General features: G+C 49.4%; 1 protein-coding gene across 10 annotated transcripts in view; it reads right to left on the reverse strand.

The window, feature by feature from the left end:
* The window catches only part of HDAC4 (histone deacetylase 4), a 290,984-nt gene that overhangs the window by 220,323 nt on the left and 48,684 nt on the right, over positions 1-21,977 (reverse strand). For 4 of the 10 annotated variants that reach the window (XM_036857351.1, XM_036857348.1, XM_036857350.1 and 1 more), the window contains exon 1: positions 4,305-4,995. The exons of 3 other annotated variants lie outside the window; for them this stretch is intronic. In XM_036857351.1, the coding sequence (XP_036713246.1) occupies positions 4,305-4,524 (220 nt within the window). In that variant the 5' untranslated portion in view covers positions 4,525-4,995. Of the gene's footprint in view, positions 1-4,304; positions 4,999-21,977 lie in introns of those variants that run through there. 3 more of the 10 variants (XM_036857349.1, XM_036857347.1, XM_036857359.1) reach the window with 2 other exon arrangements.

Consider the following 21,977-nt stretch of genomic DNA (forward strand, 5'->3'; position numbering starts at 1 on the left):
ACATCATTGAGTGTTAACACAGATCGCCTCTTTTTTAGGAAAAAAGAAGCGCCTTTTCCAAAACCGAAAACAGCCGGTGGAAGGAGGCGCTGCCTGCAAACCCCTGCGGCATCACACAGGAGGGGAGCTGTCACCTCTGCTTCCGAGATCCGCGTGTTGTGACAGGTGTTTGGGTGGCAGCGACGCAGGAAACCACCTCGCAGAGACGCGGCTGGAATAGGGGGAGCATCTCCGCGGCTCCAGGGCAGCTGTGGGCGTGCTAGTCTGATGCTACACGGAAGCCAGGCGGGGGCAGCATGGCGACCGCAGGTGGGACGCTGTCCTGGACGAGCTCCGTGCACTTGGCCGTGCCCTTGACCACACCACAGCCCCGCACTGTGCCTGCGACGTCAGGACTCATCCTGGGAAAGAGCTGCTTCTGTGAGGGCTTCCCAAGGTGACACGGGTCAGCAGACACCAAGTGGGGAATGCACACGCTCCAGAACGCCAATTTCCACTTGAAAGCTGAAATGTCATCGCTGGCAGTTGTCTTCCTTAAAGTGACAGCCTAACTTCCTTCTAAAGGAAATATCTGGCAGGTACTCAAGTCTGAAAAACCACAGTTTATCTGTAAGTCGTTCTTTCCGGTAAGAATGGTGTCCCTTGAAAACAGTGGTTAGTTCAGCTGGCAACTGGCTCGCTGAGCCGATCATGGTACTTCCGTCTGCAGAAGTGCTTTATGTGCATGTCCCTTTCTTCACTCAGAATATTCAAAAGACTGCACCTCCAGGGTAGAGACTTAAGACACCGCACAGAAGTAACAATCGCCCTGCCTCATCAAGAATATTCCTAACTGAAACTGGCTCTTCCGTGCAATGCCTGGCGGGGAGGAAGCCCGGGGCTGTGCAGTGTGGCATCAGGCCTGTTGCCGTCTGGGGCACCCACACTATCACCACTGTAGCTCCCCCCCACCAGCAGACACGTCAGCACAGCGAGAAGGAAAGCCACATCTCAGAACTCTTACAGGCCACCCCAGGGGGCTTGGGGACCCCTCTTCCCATTTATTAAGTAAACTGCTTTCAGGAAAACAAAAACAATACGATAAGTCTGGACGATCCTTTGAGAGGCTGCTCTGTAGAAGGACCTCTGCTAGGTGCGAGGTAAGCTCACAGAGGCACAAAGCTCAGTTCCCAACTTCGAGCAGGCGCCACCTGACAACGCAACACATCGTGCAGAAACGGGGGAGGAAGGCCTGCGTCCACACCTCTGTCTCTGTCTCCTCCCCAGGTGGGACTGGAGGGGAAGGCAGATCCGGCAGGAGTGCGGAAAAGCATCTGAAGGACAACAGCTCGGGCCCAGTGCCAGAGAGGGACGTGCTCGGGGACAGCCAGGTCACACACCCACAGGGCCTGTGCAGAAAGAAACACCCGCCTCCCAGGCAGGCAGAAGTGTCATAAAAACTCAGTTAAAAAAAAAAAGGCAAGAACATGCATTGCTCTTAAAATGTTTCACTTATAAGAAACAGTGACAATTTCAGAACAAAATAAATTTTCTGTAGCTTCCCCTATAATCTAAGCTACAAAATGTCTCTATGATTGGGGATACATACACAATGGTGTGCATTTATTAAGCACTGACAAAGGCTGGCGTAACTTTTTAAAGGCTAAGGATTAACACAATTGAAAGTGTGAAATTAGATGGGAGCTAAAAAAAAAAAAAAAAAAAAAGGAAAAAAAAAAGCTGTAGTATAACAACAGGAAACTTTTGGTATCTGAGGAATATTTTCAAACAGAAAGTACTCAGAAGATCCTGAATTTCAAACCCAAATAGGACATGCAAAGCCCAAAATTCAACCACAATTAGCGGAAAGAAACGCAGCCCGGAGGCACCCGACAAGAAAACCAATCCTGCTACAAATCACCACTGTGAAGAGAGAGATCCGCTCTGCACGTTCTCAGAAACGGAAAGGTTAGTAGAAGAAGGAAAATGAAAGCCAAGAGGACATAACAACTTGGGTCTTTAAATAGTTTCAATTAAATATAAGAACAGCAATATTGAAACTCATTTAAATAAAATAAATAAATCCTGTATAAACAAAGTTCCCTGTGAAGGCCGTTGCTATCGTGTGCTTGCCCTGGCAGGCACTGGGCAAGGCCAAGGGGTCTGTGTGTGTACCCCGCAGCTTCCCCGCCCAGCAGCCCACCTGCCATCGTGTACTGGCCACGAGCCCTGGGTCCCTGGGCAGATACCAATCAGATTCCATATGCGCAAACTGAGAAAGTGGCCTGCAGAGCCTCGATTCTGTGAGGCAATGGGTAACAGTTGGCATCGGCAGCGAGCCTAAGCTGAACTCCGCCTCTTCTGTCTTCTATATAGAGCTGTGTCAGCCATTCTCAAACACTCCATCCCTGGAGAGGTGGGCAAAACATAAGGGGGGGTGGGAGGTGTGGATAAGGTGTGGACTCAGGGACACAGTGGCAGGGATTGGAGCCGGAGAAGGAGAAATTGTAAATGTGCATACAACACCCCCGTTTAAGAAAAGCAAGATCTATACTGACCTGGGATTGTAGCTCAGGATGCTTCCAAAGAAGAACTTTAAGCAAGCCACGTCCTCTTCAACCAATGGTGCTGAAACAACTGGATATCCAAAAGACACAGAATGCAGCTGGACCCCTACCTCACACCATATGCAAAAATGCACTCCAAATAGATCAAGGGCCTAAATATAAGAACTAAAACCATAAAACTCTTAGAAGAAAACGGGGAAATCTTCATGACATTAGATTGGCAGTGGGAGCTTGGACATGACAGAAAAAGGATAGGCAAGAAAAGAAAAAGATAAATTGGACTTCATCAAAATTAAAAACTTTTGTGCATCAAAGGACATTCACTATAGAGTGAAAAGACAGCCCACAGGATGGGAGGAAATATATGCAAAACATAAATCCAGAATATATGGAAAACTCCAACTCAACAACAAAATAACAAACCACTCAATTCAAAAAGGAACAAAGGACTTGAATAAACATTTCTCCAAAGGAGAGATACACATGGCCAACAAGCACAGGAAAAGATGTTCAATTCATTAGACATCAGGGAAGTGCAAATTAAAACCACGGTCAGATACCGCTTCACGTTACTAGAATGGTTATTATCAACAAACAAACAAACCAACAAACAAACCAAGAAGGAAAATAACAAATATGGGGGAAATATGGAGAAACTGGAACCCTCTGGTATTGCTGGAGAGAACGTAAAATGATACAGTCACCGTTTGGAAAACAGTTCAGTGGTTTTTCAAAAGTTAAACAGAATTCCCATAGGACCCAGCAGTTCTATTCCTAGGTATCTACCCCAAAGATGCAGAAGCAGAGAGTCTGACGGACAGGTGCACGTCAATGTTCACAGCAGCGTTATTCACAACAGCCCCAAAGTGGAAACAACCCGAGTGTCCATCAATGGATGAATGGATAAACAAAATGTTATCGATACACACCATGGAATATTATCCAGCCTTAAAAAGGCATGAAATTCTCACATATGGTACAACCTGGATGAACCCTGAAAATACTATACCAAGTGAAATAAGCCAGACACGAAAGGGTAAATAATGTATGATTCCACCTGTATGGGATCCCCAGAACAGACAGATTCTTAGAGACAGAAAGTAGACCAGAGGTTATTAGGGCCGAAGAGGAGAAAGGAATGGAGAGTCACTGTTTATGGGGAAAGAGTTTCTGTTTGGGATGAGGAAAAAGTTCTGGAAACAGATGGTGCATGATCACACAACACTGTGAAGGCATTTCACGTCATGGAACTGTACACTTAAAAATGGTTCCAATGGTCAATTTTATGTTATTTATATTTCACAATTAAAAAACCATAGTGAACAAAGAAATTGGTAGACATGTTTTATGTATGTATACAGTCTATACATAAAAAGACTGAAATAATACCCAAGCATCAAAAGAGAATAAGGGACCATTTTATTAACTGATATGAAATAATCTTCAGGACGTAACAAATGAACAAAGCAAGGGGGTGGGGAAAGGAAACACATGCAGTATTGTTTGTGACCTCTGTGATTTTCTCAAGAGCTCCTGGGCCTTTCCACTGGGCCTCCCCGAAGCCAGCAGCTTGCAGCCGGAGCACTGCATCCACAACACCGGAGGACACTCCCAACGGCCACCTGGGGCAGGTGAGCAGTCCGCACACCGACCCCGACCACACGGGAGACACTCCCGGCTGTGTTCCTAAAGAGATGCACGACACAAACCCAGAGGCACACACAAGACACAAAGAACAAGGGCGACCACATCACTCACCAGTGGTTCCTAGCAGCCTGCACCTGTCTCTGGAGATCGCCACGCTTAACTCCAGCGATGAACTAACGGCCTTCCTGAGCAAATGTTTCCCAGCCTCTGATGCGCGGAGCCGCGGGGAAGCCCACGCCGGCCCGCCAGTGTCCCTGAGCACACGGCCCATAACAGAAGCAGCAGCCGTCCCACTTAGGTGAGCTGATGCATAAATGAGGCTCAGAAGCATCTCCTCCTTCGCGAAGGGCCGGAGGACACAGCAGAGCAGCGTGGCCTTTTCCTCCTGCAGCGGAAGGCACACGGGGTTCCAGACCCCTGCTCCCCGGCTGCTCCGTGGGGCGTGGCGCTCAGGCAGCAAGACCCGCCTCCGCTGCCCACCTGGAACAGTCTCTTATCAGCGTTCCACAAGTCAGTGCTACGGACACCTCGTCTTTGTTTTCCATCTACAGACCCTCCTTAAAAGCACGGTCCTTACCCCGGCTTGTGTGCACAGGCAGAAAACAAGCAGAAACTGAAGTCCCTGAAATCACGATTGGCTCAGCTTCCGGGCTGCTGTGGACTTGACCTCGGGGCTGCCGTTCTACCTAAGGGTGTCCTGCAGGGAACTGTGCCTGGCTCACACGACGGGAATCAGGATACGGGGCCTGGACACAACTCCCCAGTGCGCACTCTGTGCCCTGCGGGCGCCTAGAGACCCACGGCCCAAGTTCAAGGGCAGGCCACACCCTGCCCACACCTCCTGTGTCGGCCAGCAAGCATCCCACAGGCCACCTGGGTGGCCAGCACTGCCTTCTTGCTGCTTCACCTGCACGCCCGCCGCCCAGGGGCCCAGATGGCCCGTCACTTCTTCTCCTGAAGGTGAATGCAGGCCCACCCCAGGCCCGGCCACCGGACCCCTCACTGCACACCCCTCAGCGGCTGCCGCCTTCCCAGGCCATCCTCTCACGCGCCCGCTAGGGGTGCAAGCTCCCTGAAGACTTCCTGGAGGCCACGATTTTTGCATCGCCCACCTGTAGCAGGGCTCAATTACTATCTGCCAACTGCCCGAATCACCCATGAAAAAACCAGAGGCCCAAGTTCTTTCTTCTAGTAACCCCGGAGGAGCCGTGACACAGACCCGAGCCTGCTAGCTAGTAAACTGGGGACTGAGGACAGCATTTCCTTTGTTTCCGGCCCCTTCTGATGGCACAGGAGGAGCACTGCCAGGGCGCCCCAGCTGAGACGGGTTCCACAAAAAGAATATCAGGATGAATTCAGCCCAGGGACTCTCGGAAGATCTCTAGCGCCAATGAAAAAGCCTTAGAATGAGTTTTACAGAAGGCTACAGGAAGCCTCAGGATCCCAAGGGTGAGGGTTTCCGAGAGGCTGAAATGACGCTCTGAAACCTCACACACAGACGACCCATTGGAGGGAGGTAAATATTCCCGATGGTGAAGCCATCGTATCAATAAGACAGGAGAACGGGGTAAAGAAACACAAACATTCCAGTACATACATCACATCTGTGCCCAGCACACGCCTCAACAACAGAAGGTGCGTTTGTGGAGCTTGGTGCCCTCGGAGAAAGGGCCTCGCCACGAGCGCAAAGGTGCTGGTTTCCTCTCCCCCCGCTGCCCCTCCTGCAGCTCCGACAGTGGCCTGGGCTGGCCGAGTGTCAGGAGCGGTGGAGCTGGGCTTGCTGTTTATGTCGGATCCAGACAACGGAGGGTTTATGACGATTTACTGACGCAAGAGCTCCCCGACGCTGCGTGCCAGAAATTAATCAGGGGAGGAGGAATTCTTTTTAAGAAACCACTTGGCAGCCACTGCCCTGCCTGACGGGCTGAGACTGTAAGCTGAGCTCTCCTTCCAGGCCCCGGGCCGCCAGCGAGCAGCAGCACGCCCAGGGCCCACAGGCCACGGGGTCAAGCCTGGGCGGAGCTCCCGGGCAGGGAAAGCGAGGGCCCCAGAACCGGGCGGGGAGTCCCGCCGCAGGGCTGGCCCTGCCCACCACTAGCTGCTTCTCCCCAGACAGAAGCCAGGCCGTGCACCGGCCCTCTCCGGGCCCAGGCCGCTCCAGAAGGCCGCATTCTGACAGTCCAAGAGGACCACTGTCGGCTGAGCAGGGCCTGCCGGCAGGTTCTCCCACTGGGATCTTGTCATGTTGGCAAAATGCCTTTCTCAGGAGTTGGGTTTTAAACTTTACAATCCCTATCACCAAAGAGAACAACGTTCAAATACACACGTTTGGCCCTGGGCCCTGGTCTCGGCGCAGCAGGCCTTCCTGTGGACCTGAGAGTCGTGTGCCCAGGCAGGCAGGGGAGCGAGGCCACACCAGCCCCCTCCCGCCGACCTCTCTGCGCCCCTCCTCTCGCCGGGCTCCCCGGCAGCTCACGGCCCCTCTCTGTGCCGCCCGTGCCCCGGGACGGTTCGGTCCAGGCGGGCAGCTGGCTCTAGCTGGGGGACGGGAGGCCGCCGGCCTGACACGCAAACACTCTCGCTGGAATCTGCTTTGAGAAATGATGTCAGTTATTCTGAAGTCTCAAACGTTAAAAGACACAGGGTATTTATGTTTATCAAAAAGGGCCTAAGGGCCTGAGTCTGACAAGGGTGACTAAAGTGAAACTTGCCAGGTGCTCTGGGCTGGGCACTGGGCCCCCGAGGGCTCTGGGTGCCCTGATGAGGACAACCGCTCCCATCCCGGGCACACCTGGCCCCGGGCTGCACACCTGCCTCTGTTAATCCTCCCCCACCCCACCCCCGGGGCCAAAGCTTCTTCTCCGCAGGTCCTCAACCCTCAGAGAGAAGAAAGCCCAGAGGGACGGGCGCCAGCCACCCAGGGAGAGCCGGGGTCTGCGCCCCACAGCCCACTGCCAGAGGCCACGCACAGAGCAGAGGGGAGCTGGCAGAAGGACGCCGTGAGGGCCCGAGTGCAGCGTCCCGGGCCCCGACTCGGGCCCCACCTGTCACCCAAGTGCCGCCATCCTTCCGGCTGTGGTGGGGACAGTGAGAGGGACAAGGGCAGCCAGGCCACTGCCGTGCTGCCACCCGGAAGGCACCGCCACCTCTCCACGAACGAACGACCTACTGACTGCCAACCCCTCCAGCGAAGCCCCCCCGTGTCACGATGGCGTGTCACCCGCCACCATGGGTGCTGGCTTCGGCACCTCCCAGACCACACGTGGAGGCTTGTTTGTGGGGACTCCGGGGACCTGGACGAGGTGCTCCAGGAGGCCAAGGCAAGGGAGGAGCTCCCGTGTGAGAGCAGGAGCCACCTTGGCCAGCGGAGGTGGCACATCCCGCCTGGTTCCCAAGGCCTGAACGAGGACCACCGGGGTCCCCCACCAGCTGCCCGGATACGGGTCTCAGAGCCCGTGCTGGGCACCCAGGGCCGCAGGAGGCCACCGGGAGGAGTGTAGCCGAGCAGGTCTGCCTGGGCTCTGGCCCTCTGTGACCACCACACTCAGCCACCCTTCCAAGCATCTGCTCTCCACCACCAAGTACACACGGACTGCCATTAACCCTAAGGAGGGGCAAGGCCTCCCACATCCGCTAACCCTCCCGCTTGCTATCTCTAGGGAGGACTCGCATTCCAGAAAGGCAAAATAACTGTTTGACTGCAACGCTGTTTGAGATGGTCATAGAGCCTCACCTCCTGCGGGGAGGAAAATGCTGGCTTCCTTACAACTAGCACTCTGTAATTCAATTATTTGCAGGTAAAATCATATTTAAGTGATTTAAATTAGCAACTATAGGAATAAAATGTACTTCTCAATGTTACAAACCAAACATGGCATTTATAACCTGACCATATTATATGAAAAGCATGGGTTACAAAACAGAAAAGGTAAATTTTAATGTGGAAAAGCAGATTCCACCCACAGCCTCCCCCGACCCCAAAAAGCCATTAAAGAAGAGAAGCTGTCTTACACCCCTACCCCTACATATAAAAATTCCCAGGCAGTTATTTGCTGACCTGTGGCTTACTTCCAACCTTTCCAGCCTTGGCTGCCACGTGAATGTGAGAATCATGTTATCTCAGAGGCGGAAGGAACTAAACTATCATTTAATACCACCCCCCCCCCCCTTGACACATGATGAAAAGGAGGCCGAGAGAGACGTGGTGCTGCATCTGAGCTCTGCTCTGCCGAGCGGGGAAACCACTGCTGGTATAGTCATGACATTAATGGCATGAAAAGCAATGTCCTACAAGATATTTCTCAAGCTAAATCTGGAATGAATTCTTCATTCACATTGGAGGGAAAACAACTTGGTGAAAACCAAGGGGAGGAGGAGGACAAGGCAGACTGGCAGAAAAGCGCTCACCGAGTGCGCTGCATTCAGGTGGGGGCACTTGACATTTGTAAGGTGCGACATCAATCACCTCATAAAATACCCGAGGAAAAGTGCTACAAGAGCAGCTCGAGGCTGCAGGTATATTTCAGTCCACTTTAAAATACGCCCAGCAGTTATTTCACTGAAATGTAAAGGTCAGTGCAAACACAGACAGTCACCTGGGAAACCTTACACACATTACGTGGCACCGATAAGTAAACCTCATCTTCCACTTTGGCTACAGCAAACTAGCTCATGTCGGGCCAACCCTGCCGCAGACTGGTTAACATAAAAAACATATGTAGGTACTATGAAGGCTTTGGAGTCAGAGAGCTACCAAGGCAGCCAGGACTTGATGGGCCAAAACAAGAGAGAGAAGGAAAGAGAGAGGAGGGCATATTTTGAGCCCATTTTCCCCAAGAGGCATTTGCTGACATACAAGCTTCCACTAGGAGGGTGAGAAGCCAACCCTGGGAAGTGAAAGGGGTTCAGAGCCTGCCAAGGGGGATGGTTCACGTAAACACCCGAGGCTCCCAGCTGGGATCCTTACATACTAGGAGTAAGTACAAGGAGAAGACCGGCCCTCAGGGAAACTGAAATCAAACACTTCATAATAATAAAATGGTGGTTATTCCAACAAGAAAGTATAAAGTTCTAAATTTGCATGGGCTTAAAATAGCTTCAAAATACACAAAAGCAAAAACTGACAGCTAAAATGAGAAATAATACCAATCCACAATTACAAAAAGGGATTTTAAAATATTCTCAGTAACTGACAGAAAAAGCAGACAATAAAATCAGTAAAGTAACAGAAGATCTGAGCATCATAGTTAATAAATTTGACTTGACATATACAGAACTGACAATCTTAATTGACATATCCTCTTCAAATATATAAAATGTTTATAAAATTGACCATACAATGATAAAGCAAAACTCAAAGAATTTTCAAAAATTGAAATTATATACAGTAAATTCTGTGACCGTAGTGAAATTAAAGTAGAAGTCAATAACAAAAGCAAAATACTAAGAAATTCACAAAAGGCTGAAATAAAGAAATAAAATAACCCATGGGTCACAGAAGAAATCAGATGTTATTCTAAACCGAATTATAATGAAAAATGACATTTAAATACCTGTGCAACCCAGCAAAGCCACGCATAGGTGAAAATCATAATCTTAAATGCATGTATTACAAAAGAAGAAAATCTGAAAAAAAAATTCAATAACCTAAATATTTACCTCAATTAGCTAAAAGTAAAAGCAAAGTAAGCCCAGAGAATAAAAGGAAATAACAGCAATAAGATCAGAAATTGAGTTTTTAAAAATCCAGTAGAATAAAAAGATCAAATATTGTTGTTTAAAAATATTAATACAACTATCCTAGCAAGTCCAGCGGGGAAAAAGAGAAAGAACAAATAAACAATATGAAGGAAAAAGATGTCAGTACAAATCCTACAAACAGTAAAAGATAACAAGAGAGTATTTTAAAAACTGTATCAATACATTTGAAATTTTAGATAGAATGAAAAAAATTCTGAGAATAACTAAACACATCAAAACTGACACAAGAAAAAATAGAAAATTTGAATAGTCCTACGTCAGTTGGCGGTGTGATTTACAAATCTTCCTACAAAGAAAACGCCAATGTAGGTTCGCCAGTGAGTTCTTCCAAATATTTTAAAAAGAAACTAACAACATCAACCTTATATAAACTCTTCAAGAGAAACCAACAGGGGTCAGCAAACAATGGCCCAAATCAATCTGTGGCCTCATTTTATACAACTTGCTAATTTAGACTGGTTTTTACATTTTTAAATGATTGTTTAAAAAAATAAAAGAAGAAAAATAGGCAACAGAGACCATATGTGTTCCACAAAACCTAAAATATTTACCATCTGACTCTTTAAAGAAAAACTTTGCCAACTCTAGGAATAAAAAAGAGGATAATCTCATTCCATTTTAAGAGGCCAGTATAACCTTCATATTAAAACCTAACAAAGACATTTCAAGAAAAGAAAACCACAGGCCAATCTCACTCATGAATTTAGATGAAAAAAATTAAGCCAAATATAAGCAAAATGAATGCAGTAGTATAAAAGAAGAATAATAAATTATAACCAAGTTGGATTTACTAAGAAATGTATGGCTCGTTAACATTCAAAAAGCATTCAAGAAAATTCATCACATTAATCAAACATAGGGGAAAAATCATTTGATTAATAGATGCAGAACAAAGTATATTAAGCTGAACCAAATGAAAGTGCCATTTTTGTAGATTTAAAAAGATCAAATATCTGCACACCATATGGTGCAGCCTAATATTTTAACACTTACTTGTGAGAGAACGCAGCAAACTAGGAACAGAAGAGAACTGCGTTAGTCTGATAAAGACTATTATAGGAAACCTATAGCAAGTTTCATACATAATGATGAAATGTTGACAAATTTTCCCTTGATATTCCAGTAAGACATAGATGTTCACAATCACCAATTCTGTTTAACATTTGACTGAAGGTCCTAGACAATGCAATAAAGCAAGAAAAACACATAAAAATTTTAAAAATTAGCAACAAAAATAAAATGTCTACTATCCACAGACAGTATACACGAAAATCCCAAAGAATCTACAAACTAGTATAGTAATAAGCCAAGTCTAAAAGCTGTCTACAGACAAAGTGGCTACACAAAAATTAATTGTATTTCTAAATACAAACAAACAAAAAATAAAAATTTTAAAACGCATCCCAAAAAATGCCTAGAAGTAAATCTAACAAAAGAAATGAAAGAACTCTACACTGAAAACTACAAAAAATGTGACAGAAGAAATTAAAGAAGACCCAGACAAATAGAAAGCAATATCATATTCATGGATTGGAAGATTCAAATAAACTGATTTTATATGCAAATCAATGCAGTCCCAATCGAGATTCCAGTAGTTATTCTGTTGAAATTGAAAAGCTGATTTTAAAATTCATATGGAAATGCAGTGGGCCAAGAAAAACCAAGACAGTCTTTAAAATGATCAAAAAAAAGCTGGAGGACTCACATTACCAGCTGTTATAACTAATTATAAAGCTCCGTTAGTTACAACCATGTTCACTGGCACACAGATTAAGTCCAGGAACAGACCCAGATGTATGTTCATGACTGAGGACAAGGTGGCATCACAGAGCAGTGGAGAAAGGATAGAGCTGTTTAACGAACTGTTGAGCCAACTGAATATCCACATGGGAAAAGTAACCCTCAGTTATTACCACACATCGTATTTTTTTTAAATTATTTATTTATTTATTTTTGGCTGTGTTGGGTCTTCGTTTCTGTGCGAGGGCTTTCTCTAGTTGTGGCAAGCGGGAGCCACTCTTCATCGCGGTGCGCGGGCCTCTCACTGTCGCGGCCTCTCTTGTTGTGGAGCACAGGCTCCAAACGCGCAGGCTCAGTAGTTGTGGCTCACGGGCCTAGTTGCTCTGCGGCATGTGGGATCTTCCCAGACCAGGGCTTGAACCCGTGTCCCCTGCATTGGCAGGCAGATTCTCAACCACTGAGCCACCAGGGAAGCCCACACATCATATTTTTTAAAACATCAATTCCAGGTAGACCATAGATCCACCTGGTAAAACAATGAAGCTTCTAGGAGATAATAGGCTATCTCCGTGGCATTCAAGCAGGCATAAATAAAATGACCAGTAGTTGGACTGTGTTAAAATTAAGAACATCTGTTCATCAAAGAGCATCATTAAGAAAGTGAAGAGGCAACCCACAGACTGAGAGGAAACATCCAAGGAAATAACCAACAAAGGACTCATCTCTCGCCTATAAAAATAACTCCTACCAATCAGTAGAAAAAATAAAGACAATCCAATTTTTTAAATGAGCAAAAGACTTAAAACAGGCACTTCACCAGAAAGGATATCAAGCTGTTTGATACATATACGACCAGATGCTCAGCATCTTCGGTAATAGGGGAAATACGAGATAAGGCACAGTGGCCAGAACACAAAGTAATGAGAGTCCCAAGCACCAGCCAGGGTGCAGCCAGTGGGTCTCTCAGAGTGTAAACTGGTAGGAGAAATCTGAGAATCTGTTTGGCCCACACATACCTCATCAAAAGAAATGTGGCCCAGCAGACACACGAGAATGTAACAGTAGCATTATATGTAAAAGCCCCAGCCTGAAACCACCCAGGTGTCATCAACAATTGAATAGATAAATCGTGATCTGTTCATATAAGGAAATATTACACACCCATGTAAATGAACAAACAACCCTGGGTCACGTGACCTCAGTAAATCTCACAAACATATTGTTGAGAGAAAGAAGCCAGACAGAAAGAGTAAATGTTCTGTGGCTGCATTAATATAAAGTTCAAAACCAGGAAAAACTAATCCAAGGTGTTAGAGGCTGGAAAGGAGATTCCTGGGGGCAGGGGAGGGGCTGCGGTGACCTAGAGGGGCCACGTAAAGGCTGCTGGGCTGCCTGGGTTCTCCTCTTCTCGCTCTGTGTAGCAGTCACAGGTGTCTTCCTCTTGTCATAATTCAAGTTAAGCACTGATGGTTTGTGCATCTAGAAAAAGATGCCTGTCACATTCCAGTAAACTTCACTTAGGAATGGGAACCCTCAAGGCAGCAATGTTTAGGGCAGCAACAGTGGGAAGGCTGGAAACAGATCCAGGTTCCACCAAGAGTGACTTGTTAAATGAATGATATCACATCCACGTACAACCATAGAAGAATAGGAAACTGGTTTGTACTAATTTAGAATAATCCCCAAAGGAAAAAAATTTAAAAGCTGGGTGCCTAAGTATCTACAGTATACTATCATTCATAAATAGAGAGTGAGCAAGAGAGAATATCTACAAATTTATTTTTTTAGTTCAAAGTTTATCAATAGACTTTATTACAAATTGAGTAGATGGTACAGAGTTCCGATGTACTCCACCAACAACCACTGCACTCAGCTTCTGCTATTAGTAACATCTGACACTACTATGGTACATCCTATACTGATATATACATATATCCTTCACTGAAGTATAGTTGGCTTACAATGTTTCAGGTGTACAGCAAAGTGATGCAGTTACACATGTATACATATCTATTTTTCAGATTATTTTCCCTTATAGGTTATTACAAGATATTGAACAGAGTTCCCTGTGCTATACAGTAGGTCCTTGTTGCTTATTTTGTAAGTAGTGGTGTGCATCTGTTACTCCCAAACTCCTAATTTATCCCTGCCCCCTCCTTCCCCTTCTGGTAACCATAAGATTGTTGTCTATGAGTCTATTTCTGTTTTACAAATAAGTTCATTGGTATCATTTTTTTAGATTCCACATGTAAGTGATGTCATATGATATTTGTCTTTCTCTGTCTGACTTACTTCACTTAGTGGGATCATCTCTAGGTCCATCCCTGTTGCTGCACATGGCATTATTCCATTCTTTATACTGATACAGGGTTATTAACTAAGGTCACCACTTCCTTCAGATCCCCTTGTCTCCCCCTGATGTCTTTTCTCCACCCCAGGGTCCCACCCAGGACCCCACGCTGCATTTAGTCCTCAAGTCTCCTCAGGCTCCCCTGGGCGGTGACAGCTTCTCAGACGTCCCTTGTTTTCGACGGCCCTGACAGTCTCGCGGGGCTGGGCGGGTATATCAGAAGGTACACCTCTGCTGGAAATGGATGTCTTTTCTCACGCTGAGACTGGGTTTACAGGGCAGGAAGATCACACGGGTAAAGCGCCACTCTGCATACGCAAATTTATTTGAAATTCACAGCCTAGAAGGAACACACCCTCACTCCACTGCACCAGTTGTACTGAACAGCGAGCTGTCACACAAAGAGCCCCGAGGGAGTGGGGCAAACAGCAATTCTCCGAAGACACTGCCATCAGGTGCACCTGGGGCCTCCTCTGGCCTCAGCGGCACGATATACACTCCAGGTCTGGGAAGGCCGACAGGGTCCGCCGTGCCCGGACCGACACCAGCACAACTCAGCGTTCCCCACCGCCCCCCCGCCTCCCCTTGCTGTCTCACCCACCCCCCCGCCCCCCCGTGCTGTCTCACCCACCCCCCCGCCCCCCCGTGCTGTCTCACCCACAGAAGCCCCATCAACGGAAAACTCCACTGGAAGCTGGTTACCTCTCTTCTAAAGGGAAGAAATCAGGACTCATCAGAGTAAACAAAGTGAGGCCTAAGTTTGGCAGACGAGGAAAAAGCCAATGCTTCCATCTTAACTACACATGTGGTGATTAGCAACCGAGTCAGATGGCCTGTGCGGGGTCTGCCGTCTCCTGGCTCCTCCTTTCCTGGGAGTCCCCACCTGCTTCCCAGAACGAGGATGAATGAACAGCACATCCGCCGTCCACCCGGAGCCAACTTCTGCTCCCGAACAGATGGCGACAGAGGAGACAGGATGCACCCCACGGCCCCGGCTTTCCAGGAACAGCACGAGCCCGGCAGGACAAGCGCTTGAGCGCAGGCTGCAGACCCGGCCCCAGAGGAATACAAGAGCAGCCTGGACCCAGCCCAGGCTCGGGATAAGTGACAAATCACAAGGAGAACGAGGAGTGCTGGCTTGTTTTCGTACACGGCTATCTCTGCAGGGGGAAAGGAAAACGACAAAGGGGCTTGGAGAGGAAGAACCAGAGATGGCTCTGCGTGACTCTGGCCCGGAAGTCCAAGGAGGGCTGCAGAAGGGCACGCCTCCACAGCACCCATGGCCTTGGGGAAGCTGCGTCTCCATCCCACCCTCGACCAGGTGCCCAGGCTGCTCACAAGGAAGAGCCAGGTGCCGAGGAGGAGCGGGGTGAAGTCTCAGCTCTCCGCTGGGTGGTCCACGCCCCCAGCCACACACGTCTTCCCTTGGTCCCCAAGCAAACCGCTCTGCGACCTCCCAGGGCGCCTCCCTTGCAACCCAGAGCTGGTGTGTCCCATCATCCCCTCCTCTCACCCGAGCAGGCCCCAACTCCCACTCCCCTTCATTCCCACCCCTGCAGAGCACCTGGAATTCTGTGATTCTCCAGGCTGACCCTCAGCTGCCCACCACCCCCAGGACTGGTGTTGACATCAGACAGCATGAACTTTCTAACCCACGTGCTGCTAAATAACAAGGTCGCATTCGAAGTTCAAAGTCTGCTTGAATTTTGAATTTTTAAATGCAAAACCAGAAGTGATATTTAAAAATGAAATATCACTCTATAAAATATGAGAAAAGTTCATATTTTTTCCAGCAGTTTCCTAAATCTGTCGCAGCTGTCATGGGATTTCCCTGGATTTTGATGACTATAGTTTAGAAGTGACAGAGACCACTGCATTCAGTGAGATTCTGAGTCCAGTCCATCCAGAAGATTCCAGAAGCATCCAAAGCAAAAGGGAGACTCGCCACGAAGAGCATTCAAAGCCACTGATGGAAGATTCTGGAGCAGGATTCTCAGGTCATGTGGGACAGACCTAGCAGCTCTTGCCCCCGCCCAGGGTCTACCAGGAGCTGAGTTTCAGCTCCCTAGTGGTAGAGTTTTGTTTCCAGCAAGAACGTGCTGTGGACGCACAGCTGCCTCTGCCCAGTGGCTACGCCAGCCTCCCCCTGCCCACCCCCGGTGCAGCCCAACCATTTCAGAACTGGAAATTGTTGAGAAACGCTAGTATGATGTTCTCTCGGACAACTTAAGCAACTTGAGAAAGACCCAAATTGCTTTTTTTCTCACAGATAATGTTGATGTTGGAAACCATATGCCTCAGCCAGGGCAGACTCAGCCCATAGGATCACACACACGGCCCAGAGTCCCCCAGAATCTCCTGGGAAAGTCATTTAAAGACAGCATCTCCTTTGGAACTGCAATTGTTGAGGCCGAATCCACGCCAATCGGTCACCACATCCACTCATAACAGGAGCCACGTAACGTCAAAAGAAATCAGAGCACCTACAAACATGAAGAAACACCCTGCCCCGTGGTTCTCGGGCACCAAGTCCTCTGGCCCCGCAGGGAGCTCAAAGAAAGCCCCGCTGAGAAGCCACCAAGTCAGGTCTCCGTTCAGGCCAGGGCTCCCTGGCCACGTGAGCTTCACCCTGGACAGAGGTGCCGGCCAGTCGAGCATGAGGTATTGAGATGGGACAGGAAGGGACCGGAAGCCTGAACACGGAGCAGACAAGAGTGGAACCACGCCCCGGGTGCCCCTCTGCAGCACGTCCAGGGCCTGGGGTCTCCCAGCCCCACACAGTATCTCGTCACCTGCCAAGCACTGCTGCTGCCCGACCTCCAGGACCCCTCCCGGCCCTCCCGTGAAAGCCGGCTGTGCCCGGGGAGGCCCCGAGAGGCCGGCCTATGCCACTCACCTGCTAGCGTGGCCAGCCCTGCCTTTCCACGCCGCCAGGAGAAAGAACGTTTTACAAAACGATACGGATGATGGGGGAATAACGAAAGGGAACCAAATCCCAGAAGAGCAGACAGACAGCCAGACTGTTCTCAGGGGCCCAAGGCCCCCGTGGGGACGGCCAAACGGAACTCCTAGCCGGCCGCTCACATCCCAGCTGGTGTGTTTCCTAAAGGCCGGGCTCCTTGGGACAGAAAACCCACAGCGGGGTCTCAGCGGTTCCAGGCCAGTTCCCCGGTGCACACAGAGTTCAGATTTGCCCCGTGTCCCTCCAGCCAGCAACGGCCTTGGCTCCTTACCTTCCCATTGGAGCTTATGAACTGGACAAACACCTCCCCCAAAAAGTCTTCAGGGACACTGACACCCAAACCCGTATTTAGAAAAGAACCACCTTCCTATGTTGAAGCATCACCCGCGAAGATGCAGGGTTCCCCACGACAAGGACCCCACTGATGAGGGCAGCCACGTGCAAATCCGCCAGGCTGCAGCCATTCCGCACCCACCGCCTCCACTCCAGAGCGTCAGACCCACAGCGAGGAGCCTACCGGAGAGGAAGGCCACTGCCGACCTGTCCCCTCTTCAGCAGCCACACCTTCGTCCCTGTCACTCAGAAAACGGGGCTCATCGACAGCTGACAGGTGTCCCTGGTCACCCGTCATCAATACCTCCGATGCGATCCTGACCTCCCCTTCCCCACCACCTTCCTCACCACCACATCACCATCAATGACTCGACTGCGACATGTACAGAGGCTCTGGCACCACAGAACACAAAGGTCCTCATCTCCGGCTTCTGCTAAAACTTCCCAGGGAAAACCTCTGCTCTCCATGCCTCCACCCTCCATGCCTCCCCAGCACCTTCTCGAAGTTTCTAAAAACCCTTTCTGTGTACTGGCACCAAAGAAAGAGATCAATGACCCCGCCTTCCTCCCGTCCCCTGATCCTTTCAGTGAGACTGAAATAAACAAAGCCGTCAGCTCCCCGGGCCCAGGCGTGGCTGGTCTGGGTGAAGAGCCACGTGGAGACTGCAGGTGTTTGGGCACAGCCTGCGGCACTGGGATGAGCGGCCGTTTGGGCACAAAAGAACAGCAAGCAGGTTTGCATTCTCTGTGTCAGACCCTGGTGGGGAGGCAGAGCTGTCAGAAGCAGTCAATCAGCCCCTGATTTGGATTAAATCAACATGAACGTGAAAATGAGGAGTGCCGGGAATTCTGAATCACACCGTTCAATACGGAGGAACTGCCGCTAAATACACTCAGTGTAACAGACGCAAACTGGTTGGAAAGGGCTCTTCGTACAATGTCTAGAAAACCGGTGTTAAGAACAGATTCCATGGAATTCTCTTATAACTCCAACAGCATCACACAAATCCTACTGAATCAACAAGTCGATGAGACACAGTTGTAACAAAAGTCCAATTTCTACAAAGGACTGCCTAGGAAAATTCACAGAATGCACTTAAAAAGGAATAAACTTGGCTATGAATGCAAACAAATCAAAATATTGACAGAACCTTTAGCTCTTAAAACGTGAGGCATTCTCTTGGCTTCTGCACCTTGAACAATTACATTGTAAGGAGCAATCTTCTACAAAATGGCCTAAGAGTTTAAAGTTTAAAAAAATAAATTGCATGGGGCTTCCCTGGTGGCACAGCGGTTGAGAATCTGCCTGCCAAGGCAGGAGCCACTGGTTCGAGCCCAGGTCCGGGGAGATCCCACGTGCCGTGGAGCAACTAAGCCCGTGCGCCACAACTACTGAGCCTGCACTCTAGAGCCCACGCGCCATAACTACCGAGCCTGCGTGCTGCAACTACTGAAGCCCATGCTCTGCAACAAGAGAAGCCACCGCAATGAGAAGCCCGCGCACCGCAACAAGAGAAGCCACCACTCGCCGCAACTAGAGGAAGCCCACGCACAGCAACGAAGACCCAATGCAGCCAAAAATAAAATAAATAAATAAATAAATTTTAAAATAATAATAATAATAAATAAATAAATAAATTGCCATCAGTCACAAAAGCTCCCTCAGTGAAAGGCCTGAAGACCATCTCTTAACAATAACAAATCAAACAAGAATACAGAATCAGAGAGCACGTGTGAGCCCTGGCAGAACGCAGTTACGAGCAGACAACAAATCCCCCAGTTAGCGGCCACTCAATAATTACCATTGGTGATGTTTACACCAATCTTACAGGACTCTTTACGAGTGCTATGGCAAAAGGAGTAAAAATAAGCAGATGTAAGATACGCGTGCATTTTATTTTTTAAAAAATATCACTTTTAAATAAGCCTCCCCACCACTTTTGAAAAGTACACAGTATTAGTAGAAGTTAGAAAAACGGTTATAACGTCGAACGTTGCTGTTCATCTTAAAATCCCAAAAGCGCTGAAGCTGCGCTGCAGCCTGGATGGTTCCAGTTCCGAGTCAGGATCACTGCATTCAGGCAGCAGCAGCGGGAACCCCGGGCCGAGAAGGAGGAGGAGAAGGGCTGGGGGGACACAGAGCCTGAAGTCCAACAGCACGAGGCCACTGTTGGCCATCCCAGCTTACGACCCGAACAGACGGTCAGAACCCAGAACCCGGCGCAGCCTCGAGGGAGTGGCCACCTCCCTGCCCCCCGGGCCGAGCGCGCCCGGAGACCAGGCTCTGGCCGAGTTCATCCCCCCTGTTTCCGCTTGTTTTGTGGGAAGGGGGGGAAGGGAGGGGCAAACGTGAAAATCCCACCATCAGGTGTCTTTCCCTCATACGCTGCTTAGCACTCCCTCTCACAGGCCAGTATTCCCAGCACCTTACTAAGTGGGGAAAAAGCAAACCCATGTAAAAACACAAGGCCAGATATGATTCTAAAAAGTTTACAGTCGTTTGCCTCATTTGATTCTTTTCTTGATCATTATAATTTTCCCAAAAGTGTCCATTTTTTATCATGGTCTCACAGAATAAGCAAATAAAAGGCTCTTAGGTGGAAGTAACATGGGACGTTTCAACCAAAATCTCCCAAATTAACCTGGTCTGCCAGCCCCCCAGTCAGCTCTCAGGACTGGCAAAGAGAAGCTCAAAGAAGTTCAGAAATACACTAGTGACATGCTGTGAGCCCTGCAAACGCCAAGAAGTTCAGCCACGGCCAAGCCACGCATGCTTAAACCAAGGGAACACAAAGCACATGTCCCAGGAGGGCACAGAGCGCGCGCCCGGATGCGAGGCCCATACCCCTTCTCCACGCCAACAGGGTCTCGGAACCGAGAGGGGATGGGCCCGCGTGGACCTGGGTACAACTTCCCCTCCTGGTCAGGACCCCGTCCCCGACGCACACCTCTCCACTTCCATCTCCCACCTCTGCCAGCCCAGCTCTCGCCGCCGGGCCCCTCTGGGGCATCTCAGCCTCTGTGCCCCACGGGGCAGGCGAGCTCCTGCCCTGCTCACCGCTCAGCTCACACGTCCTGACCTCACACACCCCTTCTGAGGGACCCCAGCCCCCCGGCCCATGCCCTCTCCACATGAACCACACCGTACCAAGGGGGCCGGCGCCTCCGTCTGGCCTGGCCCGGGGACCCCACGCAGGTCAGCAGGATGGATTCCTAACTGGTCCGGCGCGGCCAGCGTCTGCCCAGCAGAGGTGCACACATCCCTCAAGGGAAGATGACTGATTCCAGTTCCAGGATGGCCTCTGAGTAGATACCTGGCCTTAGGCAGGGCACTGGATGGCAGTCAAGACTGGTTTCCTCACGGACAGAACAGGAATAACACAGTGTTCTAGCTCACTTCCCAGGGCCGTCATGCAAAATGAATGAAATAACCCATAAAGCACAATTCAGAACCAAGTCGCTATTCATTCTAGACCCCTAAAAGCGCAGCAGAGTTTGACTTGCAGTTAGAGAGTAAGCAGTGTTGATTCATTACTATTATAAGCTTTAAACATCGACGGTTTTTTAAACAGAGCAGCCCCGGCCCTTCACAGCCCAGCGTCTGGGGGTGGCCGCCCAGCACCCCCCTGTCCCCACCGCTGGGCGCCTCAATCACGGCCTTTCTGTTCCACCGACAAGCTGCGCTCGGTGGTTTCTAATGATCCTGGTACAGGGCTTTCTATGTCAAATACATACCGGGAGTTCATTCTTAAATTTCAATATCGTTAATCATCTAACATTCAGCTTCTCAGAATTCAGAAATTTGCATTTCTACAATGGTGGCTTTGAAATAAAGGACATAAATGCAAATGTTCCACAAACCGTATAAGAATTTTCAGAGAATTGCCAAAACAAACCATCAATGCTCCATTGACAGTGAATTTTCTGAGCTCTTCGTAACGACTGAGTATTCGTGATTTTTAAGAGACAAAACACAATTTGAGGATTTTTTTTAAAAAAGGAGGTTGAAAAAGAAGTCGTTATGTCTCCATGATTTCCAGAACAAACCTTGACTGATTAAGACTCAGATAATGATGGTGTGGAGGATCCGGGGCCAAGACAACTCAAGGGCTGCAACTGAAGCGCCGGGTGCCCGGAGGAGCCTGGGGGACGCTCGCAGACAGGAAACGCACGGGGTGTTTGTGAACCTGCCCTCGAGAAAGCAGAAGCGGGCGGTACCAGGGGCCCGCGAGTACCTCCCGCCCCAGGGGCCATCTGAACAATGAGGCTCCCCGCCATCCCCCCAAGACACCTGCATTCGGCACGACTTCGGGAACCCGGCTCCTCTCCCTGTGTCCCCGGGGCTCAGCCTTGCTCTCCCCGTGCAGAACCCCGGGCCCGCCAGCCGCTGGGGACTCTCCATGGCTCCCAGAAATGGCATGAACAAGCTCTTCTCCAGCTGCTCCCGTCTTCCGACGGGCGTGATCACAGCCTCCGTCTCCTGGCCTAAGCTCCCAGGACTCTGCCGGCCGCACCTGCTGGCTCCACACCCCGCCTCCTGAAAGCCCAGGCCTGGGCCTCCCCGGGCCTTGCCCAAGGCCACTCCCGGCTCCCCAGCTCTCCTCCTGTGGCCCAGGGCCTCGCACAGGGTCCACGACCC

The sequence above is a fragment of the Balaenoptera musculus genome, chromosome 7 (assembly GCF_009873245.2).
Source record: "Balaenoptera musculus isolate JJ_BM4_2016_0621 chromosome 7, mBalMus1.pri.v3, whole genome shotgun sequence".
Taxonomy (NCBI): Eukaryota; Metazoa; Chordata; class Mammalia; order Artiodactyla; family Balaenopteridae; genus Balaenoptera; species Balaenoptera musculus.